The sequence below is a fragment of the Bombus pascuorum genome, chromosome 7, assembly GCF_905332965.1.
Source record: "Bombus pascuorum chromosome 7, iyBomPasc1.1, whole genome shotgun sequence".
NCBI lineage: Eukaryota > Metazoa > Arthropoda > Insecta > Hymenoptera > Apidae > Bombus > Bombus pascuorum.
In genome coordinates this window covers 7009103-7021523 of record NC_083494.1, presented here as the reverse complement: position 1 = coordinate 7021523, position 12421 = coordinate 7009103, and the positions used below count along the sequence as shown (strand labels likewise).

At 32.6% G+C, this 12421-nt stretch overlaps 1 protein-coding gene across 1 annotated transcript; it reads left to right on the top strand.

Moving 5' to 3' along the window:
• The first annotated feature begins 3750 nt into the window (after positions 1–3750).
• LOC132909108 (uncharacterized) lies at positions 3751–4464 on the top strand. The gene is made up of 3 exons (XM_060963699.1): positions 3751–3769; positions 3883–4014; positions 4238–4464. Exons 1-3 carry the CDS (start codon positions 3751–3753, stop codon positions 4462–4464), a joined length of 378 nt encoding a protein of 125 aa, XP_060819682.1.
• The last annotated feature ends 7957 nt before the right edge of the window (positions 4465–12421 follow it).

Here is a 12421-nt window from a genome sequence, read left to right as displayed (position 1 = left end):
ATTGGTTCGTAACAAAGACCGACGTTCTCTTAAATAAGGACTGGCCTTCGAGAAAGTTGATCTGGAAAATGTAGCAAGTATGCCTGCGTTTTATCCAATATCGATAAACCAATTCAAACTGATAGCTCGTATCGGCAACTGGTAGGATGGTAAATAACAATTTACAACATTATTCGTGATTATGAACACAATCGTGTACAGAAACAGAGGCGAACATTGAAATCAACACTTTAAAGTTAAATCTATTTTGCGAAACATCCTGTATAATTTTTCTTCTTAAATTATCATGAAAATCGAGTTCACCCATGCGCACTAATATGCTCACTTAATTTGGCAGTCTTTCTCCGATACGATTTTGCAATCTCGACGTTTATGTCATACAAATGGATAGTATTACAATTTTTTAATTTACTCAAGATAATTCGTTAATTTTTAAAACGATTTTGAAATTGTCCGCGAAATCTCTTAAAATTTTGCCAGCGTATATCATCTCGTCGTTTCAGAGGTTCAGAATTGATTATCCTTGGGATGAACCATACAAACGTTGTCTGTCTATCCTGTTTCAACGAAATTCAAATTAATTTTTTAAGAAATATCAAAAATGATCCAGATGTAACGTTAAATATACTATGTATGATAATAAACAACAAATATCGTTGGAATGTTCCTGCTTCCTACTAGGAAGTTTAATTAGAATGTTAACTTTCTGTAGCAATCTAAAGCCTTAATCGTCCATAATAAAAAATACGATTGTTTTGACGGATAAGGCAGGGCTGGATGTTAAATAGGGAAGGCCGTGGGCGGTACGAAGAGCTTTATGTTCAAATGGAGCGTAAAGTGGTGGTTTGGAATACTCTAAGTGGATAATATCCCTTTTCCTGTGACACACTGAACGTCATGAAATGTCATGGAAGCTACTGTAATAAGTTGCACGCGAACAATACGGAAAGGAACGTGAAGGATATCTTTCCACTCTTGTTATTAAGCTTCTGAATCATCGTTCCTTATGACCTATTTTTTTAAATTCGCCAGCGGAAGTAACGAGAACAAAATACTTAAGCTTATTGTTATTTGTCCTATTTGGATATAAAGATAAGTCTTTTATATGTTGCTAATTAAAAACAAATAAAAAAAGAGAATAAAATTGGCAGTAATATATAATAACAAATAATGTTCCGTGCTCCAGGGAAATACTGATTAGAAAATAAGAAATATTTCGTTGCTTAATTATGAGAAATATTTCTGCCTGTATAACTAGATTGACATTTTTTATGTGCGTATTATTATTATTTAATGTTTGCATTAATTTAGAACACGTATATGTTTTTTCTTAAGAATATGATATGGAATGTTTCTTCTTAAGAATATGGTGTGGAATGTTTCTTCTTAAGAATATGATGTGGCTAATGTAAACAGTGAAATTATTTTCGCAATAAAATCTGTGAAAATGTTGCAGAACTGAAACGTATTGAATTTACTGAAAGTCATATATATGATCTGATGTTCACTGCACGTTGCTCGTCGCAGTTAGTATTTAACTTATTTAGCAACATAGTGAGTCCCTGACACCACTTCGATGATTATGCTTTAAGTGATAAGTGTTCTGAAATCTTTTAAAAATGTAACAATGTGATAACTTCTCTACTAACAATGAGCAATCTGTTACTGTCAACGAATATTCTTTTCAATTTTTGCACGTTATTTCAAGAATTTACGTGTAATGATTTATATGTATCATAATTTATAAATAAATATAATATAAATTATAAATTCTATGCATTCTAAGAGATAGAAAAGTTCCATAATATCTTTAAGACGAATTATGAATATTTTAATACTTTCTTGTAGAAGATCGATTACATTATTTAGGCCACTCTACTCAAAGGTACAAACTTCAGCCTCCACGTGTCAATAAATAGAATTACATAACAGTACAATAAAAATACATCTTGTAAACGATGTAAAATACAGTATAATGACACTCTTTCATTATTAACTCGCCTGTCGTTTAAGAAAATACATTTCGTTTGAATTGTGTTAAACATTCGTGTATCTTAATAAACATAACTCAAAACAAAATCTTTTTTATAGTATTTGTATTTACATCGAACTTACATAAGGATATAAAATAGCGTGCATGATAAACATTTAGTTAAAGTTTTTCATCCATATTCGATAGTCTTACATAACGATATTGAAATAGATATTTCATATCTTGAATATGAAATACGTATTTCTCTTAAAACAACTAGCATGTATATAACGTGTGCTGTCAACAGTACAAAGTTGCCCTATTTTTAGGTATTCAACAAATTTATACATTTCATCATCATATTTGAATCAATTGATAATTGTAGACATTTCATATATAATATTATCAATGTTATAATATATCTAAATATACTCATATTAAAAATGAGATTACACGAATATTTATACCACACAAATATTTTTAATGTGATATTACCTCTCCAAGTAAGAAACAAAATAGGAATTTAATTCTACGTTTTTATTAAGCATTTAAATAATTTTCAAATATTAATTTACTTGCAAATTTTTCCACATAAAATTTTTATTCCGTAACAGTAACAAATACGTTATCTTATATTTTATCTAAAAGAACTGAAACTATCCTATGATATAAATATTAATATTTAAGATTTTGAAATTTACTATTTAGCTAAATTATTATAATTACACTTTTTTGTATGAAGATTCAAATTATAATAATTTGAATTTAGTCTTTAAAAATAAGTGAAACTATAATAAATTAAGCTATCCTCCTTTTTAAATTCAACATTTCTAATATTATTATTTTTGTTTCAATGAAACTTTATAGTTTCTCTCATTATTCTATAGTTCTTTGTATTTTAAGGTTGTAGTGGTAACACTGTTTAGTGATAACATGAAATTAAATTTAAAGACACTTTAGAAACAAATTTTTCCACGCATCACGAAAATAGCTATGTATTGATTTTGTCACGTTTACGTCTAAGAGGCAATTACTAAATTTTTATGTCAAAGTTAGTGAAAAATTGTTAAATTAAATTAATTGTTTCTGTTTCGCTTGGGCAATATTTATTACTGTATAAGTTAATATATAAAAAGTTGTGTAAAGCGTTGCAATACGTGGATAAAAGTGCAGAAAATAAATTTTCCATTTCGGTCACATTTGTCAAGGTATGATTATATAATATTTTAATCATTATTATTATTACTCTCAATAGTAATATTTATTCTCATCATTCTTTCAGCTACATATTACGATAGTCGAATAAAAGATAATGTCGCAGTAATTTAGATAAAATGACTGTAATTTGAGAAAATTCGACAATTGGTGAACAAATGTTAAATAAATTGTAAATATAGAAACGAAAAGAAAGTTTAAAATGCATGTAAAAGTAAATATATTACATGTACTGTTGCTTTTATTTGTATTCCAAAGAGGTAAGTTTCATAAAAGAAATATCATGTTTATCAATTGTAGATAAAACAGAATATATTTTTATCAATTATGAATAAAGCAGAATGCAAACATATATATATACTGACTGTTAGTATAATTGAAGCAATAAACCACACAAATAAAGCAAACAATACTTTTAGAATAAGTTTCTTTTTGAATATTTTCTTTAATGCTCTATTAATCGTTTCGATTTTCTTTATGGCTATTGTAGGAAAAATTTTCAAACGTTTCTTTATTCCAAATTTTGTTATATTCTGTTTTATAAATATAAATAACAAATAAAAATGAAGAAGCGCGTAAGAAGTTTGCTATATAAAATATGTTATTCATTAATGATGTTAATACTATCGTACTTTGTATTAATCTTATTATATACGTAAATTCGTTTCTGATACGTTATTGACACGCATAAGAAGAATCGAAAGCTATTACGTGTTATCAATGTAACAGTAAAAGGGATCAAGATTGCACTATTAATACGGCGGATATAAGATATTTGAAGCCATGCTCCTCGTCACAAGCATTTTGTCGTAAAGCTGTGTACATATGTAAGTTGATAATCATAATTTCTCTTTCACATTTCTTTTCTTATTATAATATTCTTATCTATTCTTTCTTTATTATAATTATTTCTTTCTGTTGTTTTGAAAGTTCCATTATCTTTCACTCGTATCACGTACATTAAACTATTATTTCTTTGCTTTTGGAAATATTTTTGCGATATAGAAGATAAGTTGTAAACCAATCATAAACTAATCACATAATTTTTAGATTATTTTATGAATTCTCACGAGTACATAATAATACGCGAGTGTGCAAAATGGGGAAGTGCTGACAACGAATGTTATAGAGGTCGTTACCCACGCGATAGTTATCAATTTGTATGCGAATGTAAGAGTACAGGATGCAATCGATCTACGACATTCTCATCCATGACGACCACAGTTCTGTATGTTTTGTGTCAATTTATAGTTTTTCTCGTTAGAAATCCTACCTGACACGAACACATCGTTGAAAAAGAGATATTTCATTTCAATGATATCGTCACGATGAAAGTTACTCAATCTCACGAATAGAGTCTGGAAAAATGGCATTTCATTACTAATATATTATGATAAAGTAAATAAATAAATAGATAAATCTAATTGATCGTCCGGATAATAGAAAATGTAATAAAAATAAAATATGTATATTATTAGAAAGAGTATCTATTAAAAGATATAACAAGTGCGTGAAAACGATACTGTTTAAATTAAAAGGAAAATAAAACGAAACAAAAAGTGGTTTTATATATATTATAAATAAAAAAATACTGCGTCACTGTACATTTTTGCAACTTACGCAATCTAAAGTAATTGGTACATACAGTCGCCCCGGAAAGTAAGTTAACGCTTCCGCTGGAAGTTTAAACGTAAGATCGTTAACTTACTTTCTAGAGCGCCTGTAAATAGACTTTATTATTTCTAGCCCATCCCCCGGTACTTCGCTTTCATTTTACAAGAAACCGAAACCAAGTAAGTTATTCTATTTATTTAATATAAAATAATATAACTCTTAAAATCTAATTAAATCTGTGATATATTCGCAAATAATCTATGATATATGTATTAGGTTGTCCGGGAAATGTCTTTTTTTTACAGACATGTCTTTTACAACGATGCATTTTTATACAAACATGAAACCTAATCTATCAAACGTTCTGATCTTTATCTTGATAGAAAAATATGGATCATATGTAATTCAATAAAATAATATAACACGAAAAATGTTGTACATCCCTTATTTCCTTATAAAACGAAAGAAACATTTCGGACGAACTAATATATTATAATCTAGAGTAAATTGTTTTAATTTTATCTCAAAAGAATAAGAAGTTCAAAAAACCAAAAACATGAAGTGAAAATTTTTTATTTCTTTTATTCTTTAAATTTATATATATATATATATATATATATATATATATATATATATATATAAATATATATATAAATTTAATATAAATATATATAAATATAATATAATATATATAATATAAATATATATATATATATATATATATATATATATATATATATATATATATATATGTCGGAGATGAAAGAATACCGGCCCCCTCCCATTGGAATTACTTGGAAAAACCCCAATACTGTAGCATTTATAAATAACCCAAACACAATCGTTCGAAACTTGAGATAATGAGCTTAGGCTCGAGGTAGCCGCGGTCAAGGGATGAACGTTCCACCTAACAGAGATATAGAGTTGCATATCTCTTCTTTAAAGAATTAGCCGTACCGACCCTTAACAATAAACATTCCAACGGCCCTGTGGCTCGCCACACACAGACCCCATTCTTTGGGTAAGATGATCGCCACATCAAGATGATGTCGATGCATCATTCACAGTTAATGTTCAGCTAGCCTGAGGACCCGCTACAAATCTTAGGATTTAGTTAACTAAAGTCCTTCAGATTGACAAACAATTTATATTCTATCAGCCCGTAAATATGTCACCTATTGTGGGAAGATACGGGAGATCTGCTTTCATCACGTACGACGCTTCCCGCTAGAAACTCTTTCTCAAATGCGGCTAGCATTCTTTTCTAATCGCCAACATAGAAATTAACCAATTAACAGCAACGTCCATTTCCCTCACCCTCCCAGCGGAGACTTTCCTCGATGAATCCGATGATTCCGTGCCCTTAGGCACACCTCATTATAGTCTTCCTCTGCAGCGTCATCGTGAAGGAAAGTCATTCCCTTTCTTGCAGTCTCATTAGTCAGTTACCTAGTGTGTTTGTACGATCGGTGAATGATCCACGTCGCAACAAAGAGTTAATCAAGCAATCCTTGTATCACGAGGAGTATGTCGAGTCCGACTTAGACTTTGAAGCAAAGTATATCCGTTATCCCGTGGACCGTGGATTCGACGCATCGAACCTAAGGTCACTGTCATTAGCGTCTAGTTACCGCGGCCGCTTGTCGATCTTGTACCATCTATACCTGTGTTAATAAATGTTACCTCGATTGTGCAACAACGATGAATAACCCAGGCGAAGATTCATTACGCGCCCTTAACCCAAGTCCTAACGCCAACCCGACATGTATATATATATGTCGGGTTGACGTTAGGGGCGTTTAATGAATCTTCACCAGTGTTGTTCATGGTTGTCGCACAGATATTTATTACACAAGTATGGCTGATACAAGATTGACAATCGGACGCGGTAGCTGGACGCTAATGACAATGGCCCTAGGTTCGATATAGCGAATCCACGGTCAACGGGATAACGAATATACTTTGCTTCAAAGTCTAAGTCGGACTCAACTTACTACTCGTGATACTAGGAACGCTTGATTGACTCTTAGCTAATCGGATTGCCAGAAAAGAATGGCTCTCCGTCGCGACGACGCTGCAGAGGAAAACTATGACGGGGTGTGCCTAAGGGCACGAGATCATCGGATTCGTCAAAGAAAGCCTCCACTCGGAGGGTGAGGGAAATAGGCGCTGCTGTTAATTGGTCAATTTCTATGTTGGCGGTTAGAAAAGGATGCTAGCCGCCCTAGAGAGAGAGTTCCTAGCAGGCAACGTCGTACGTGACCAAATCAGGCTTTCCCATAACTTCCCGCGATAGGTGACAGATTTACAGGCTGATAGAATAAAGACTGTTTGTCAATCTGAAGGACTTTAGTTAACTAAGTTCTAGGATTTGTAACGGTTCCTCAGGTTATCTGAACATAAACTGTAAACGATGCATCGGCATCTGGCGATCATCTGGCCCAAAGAATGGGGTCTGTGTGTGGCGAGCTGCGGGGCTGTTGGAATGTCTTATTGTCAAGTGTCTGTACTGCCAATTCTTTAAAGGAAAGCTATGTTACTTTATATCTCTGTTAGGTGGAATGTTTATCCCGTGACCGTGGTTACGCTCGGCGACCGGTTGTCGCCTCGAGCCTAAGCTCATTGTCTCAAGTTTCGAATGACTGTGTCTGGGTTATTTCGTAGATGCTACAGTATTGAGGCTTTTCCAAATAATTCCAACGGGGGGGCCCGGTGTCCTTTCATCTCCGACATATACAGTAGCGGACAAAAGTTTAAGACGAAATGGAAGAAATAAATAATTGATTTACTTTCCATAAAAAATATAAATACAGTGTTCTACATTTGGTATTAACTAATTAGGCATTTGTTTATACACTTACAAAAAAAATTTCATTTTGATATTTTGCTCAGTAGCGAAGTTACAAAAAAAGGAACGAAATCTGTATAATATTTTGTCGGTCAAAAGTTTAAGACTACACAAAAAATATTAAGTTTTGGTAAAAAAATATGCACAATTTTTGTTTAAATTCAATATTTTGTCCAATATCCGTTATTTCTTATCACTTCGGTACATCTTCTTGGCATTGAATCTATTAATTTTTTACATTGATCTACCGTAATATTACTCCAAGCTGTTTCAATTGTAGAGTAAAGTTCATTCAAATTTTTCGGTTTATAACCTTGTACTGTCTTTTTTATGATGCTCCACAAGTTCTCGATTGGATTAATATCTGGTGATTGGGACGGCCACGGCAGCACGGTGATATTTTCTTCTTGAAAAAACTGTTTCACAACCCGAGCCGTGTGCTTCGGATCATTATCATTTTGAAAAATAAAATCATCACTCATATTGTTGCGTGCAAAAGGTAACATTGTGTTCTTGAGTATGTCCTTGTATTGAAAACGGTCCATAATTCCATTGATACGACATATCGGACCAGGGCCGCTTCGAGAAAAACACGCCCACACCATAACGTTGCCACCACCATGTTTAAGAGTTTTTAAAACGCACTGTGTTTTCAAACTTTCGCCAATTCGACGTCTAACGTACCGTACCCCGTCAGAAGAGACGCGACTGAATTTCGATTCGTCAGAAAACAATACCTTTTGCCAATCTTCACTTGTCCAATGCTTATGAGCTTTAGCAAATGCAAGTCGTCTTTTTCGATTCCTAGAACTCAGCAGTGGTTTCTTTTGGGGTTTTCGTCCTCTTAAGTTAAAGTCTTCTAATCTTCTCCTAACAGTTCTAGCACTAATTTGTGTATCGTTTTCATAGTTTATCTCCGCAGCAATATTATTTGCACTACGAAAACGATCCTTTTCGCTCAATCGATGAATCCGGCGATCCATTTTCGGTGTTGTTTTCCGTGGTCTTCCGTTTTTCGGTTGATCGCAATACATGCCTGTCTTTAAACATTTATACCAAGCTTGTTTACAAGCTGTTTCTGACCTGTTCACTATATTTGCTATTTCGGTGAAGGTTTTACTTTGCTTTCGCAGCCTTACGATTTGTTCCCTTTCGTTTTCAAGTAAATTCTTTGATTTACCCATAGTCTGTTCCTACCTAAATGAATTTTAAGCAATAAAAGGTACACTAAACAATGATTTTGACATTCCAGAATCAAAATGTTCAAAAACTGTACTCGTACTCACGTTTTACACAGATCGTCTTAAACTAATGTCCACTGTTTCCAAGTGCTAGGCGGTAACTAACTGTTGTAACTCCTACATTGTTTGTATTTAACAACTGACTGTCTGAGGTTACGAAGGTCAAACATACAGCTACGTTATTCCAAAGAGACAAACCGAATAGAAGAACAATATGCGTATAAGATGTTTGTAATCCGGTTTACAAATCATCGTCTTAAACTTTTGTCCGCTACTGTATATATATATATATATATATATATATATATGTATACATTATAATAATATATAATAATGAATATACAGTTAGAAAAATAATTTTTATAAGCTACTGTATGAAGTTTTGTGGTTGAAATGTTTGCACCAAACTGTAATAATATATAAATCATCTTGTAAGAAGATTATTAAGACATAATAAATATGAAATAATTAATAATTACGAATGTTGCAAATGTACAGCACTTGACAAAAAGAAAACAACGATCACTAATTAATTTCAGTTTATAATTTTTGTAATTATAGGCCACACATTTTTTATTTGTATAATGAGGACGATGCAACAAAGTTCATCTCACAATCAAAATGGAAAGAATAGCTAACATTTTCTTGTTTTTAACAAAGTAAGAAATCTTTAAAGTACATTCAGAGTGGTTTCGGAGGAATCATGAAAATAAATCTAAGATGAAAGATATGACAAAACATATGAAAATATATTGTGAAAATAAAAACTCGATCTTTTACCGTTTTCCAAGGTCATCACATATCTTTTTCGAGAGAAGATGTATATTTTTTATCGCGTCTTGTTACGGATGTTATAGCTGTATTCGAGCATTTACATATGTACGTATGTCTGAATCATGGCCTCTTAAGACGACTCTGAATATCAAAAAAGGAATGAAATTCCAGGACAAGGCTAAGGTGTTAAGAACATTGAACGTACGGTGGCTGATACACTTTCTAGGATGAGTAATCATGAATTGTAATATCTTCTCTGTTTCTGACATAATAGTCTTCTACGATGCATCATGTTTTATAGAACGATAGAAAAAGCTGGCCACCATATATGTATGTTTCAAATTGGCCACGATTACACATAAGAAGATTATGTATTATTACATACAATATGTACAAACTATATGTATAAAGTATTTTGTTTATTTCGAATTCCTTAAGATTTTAGTCACATTTACTGATATACATAAAAGACATAACTTAGAAAACACGAAGTTGGCACCCCGCTGTGGGTAGCCACCCACATGCTATATTTATTTTATTTTATTTTTTTTATTTACCAATAAGATATAACACTTTACCAAATGTCCTTCAGGACAAATTGTAAAAACCAAAATAAAATAAAAAAAAAACATTTACTGATAAAAGAGTTGTGTCTGCGGAAGTTCTTCGATTCAGAACGACGAATCCTCTAAATCGCGTCTTGAACTAAGACTATTATTTTTCAAAGTGACGCTACATGTTTCTATATTTTACGGATCAATACGCGTGTTTTCTCATTCCGTATAAGAAAATACTAAGATATCTATGTTCGAAAAGATTAGTTTGAAAAATATTTTAATTAATTTGAATTTTGTAAAATCTACTTTACGACGGATAAGAGCAACACGAACACAAGAACACGCTTTTTTCTTATCTTTCATACGATAAGCTTCGCATTAACATTATTTTAATTCATATTGCTAATATAGAACAAGAAGAAATTACATTTAATTATACACATATTTGCGGATGTTTTGATGCGAACAGAATTTCAATGTTCGTCGTTCAATCAATATAACATCATTAATCTGAAACTACTGATAATGAAAATGAATGAAATAATCTGATTTAGGACCAAAATACCCCATAGTGTGCATACATAGTGTGCAGTTATTTCTTATTTAATTATATTAACGATAAGCAAAACTGTTACTTAACAGGTAATCTGCCACGGGGATGTTTTGCACCCTGCCCTGGGAGCTACAATAGATTCAAATATGCTCCGTAACATTTAATTTTTTGCAAAATATTATATCATACTTGCGCGCATTTATATCTCGATCATTCGCATCGTCGACAATTTTTTAATCGATGAAATTTATCTTAATCGTTTCAAACGATTTAACGAAATCAGAGTCACTGATGACCATCGTGGCAGCAAATCGATACATGTAGTTGGAATGTGAACGAATTAGCCAGTTATTCCCGCTAAACTTAACGACAATTTGTCGGAAACAATCGTTAGACAAGCCGCATTCCGGTCGTCCACCCACGTTGCCCTTATTGTTACATCTGGTTGGCGGAACTTCTTCGAAGGAACATTTCGTGGATGTCGTTTGCTGATTTATCAGCATGAGAAAAGTTTCTTGTTTCCTCCTTTAATATCTTGATACGACATTTTTCCGAAAAGCAGGATATCTCTCGCGACGGACGTCAGCTAGCGCAAACTGCTACCACATAATCGTCGATATGCGCGCGTAGGGAACAGAATTGTTTTTTTCCGCTTCGTCGTACGGGTATAAGCGCGTACGTTTGTCATCGCGAAACAACGATAATGTGGAAAAGCAAACAAGTAACGGAGCAAAGTGTTATCGATGTGATGGCTTCGTAAAATCATCGACTTCAGACAACGAATAATAATGTTACGTAGAAGCGGCTCACTACGTCCAAGGTTCAAGCAAATGTAGGTAGTGTACGGTCATTCTTCCTTGTCCTCCATCACTCGCAACAGCGTCTCCGACCCTCCTTCGCCGGCGGTATTATTACTATTTGGGTCGCAGCAATGTGGCGCCGAGCATCCTGACGCTCCCCGAGCAGTTTTCACCAGCTATACTTTCGTTAGTGTGCATCAACGATTCCTCCTGGATTACGAGAATCTTATAATACATTTGTCTGTACATAGCCGTTTTCTCTTCAACACAACTACGAAAATTGTTTCAACAGATCCTAATAGATTCTAATATATGCAGGTTTTGCAACATTGTAAACACAGTTCTGTAAACGCTATTTGATCTTATTTCTGAGTTAACTTAGTGCTTCAAGAATTCTTCTTATAAACAGAGTTGGTATACTTTACTTAATCACTTATTATCGATATTTCTTTTCTCGTTCGTTATTTGTCAATAACTCTCTTACGGCGTGAAAAATTATAAATGTGCATGTCTCGGAATTCTTTTTAGGAGAAATGTTAAATATTTTAAACAGCAGCAGAAATTTGCTTTTATTAAGCGAATAAACTGAAAGGATTCATAATGTACTAAGGAAGTACGTATTTATGAACAACGAGGTTTTATCCAGGTAAAATATAAAGTATTGATAAGATAATATCTGCAGCCTTGAATATTCTTGGAATACAAAATTACCTTCTAAACAAAGTGGAACGAAACAAATATTTATAATGCTTTTTGCTGGTTTTTTCTTAGTTACGCTAGTATATTTTAAAACATTCTGTATATCGAAATTAATAATGGTAAAGAATAAATCGGTACAGAGTTCTTC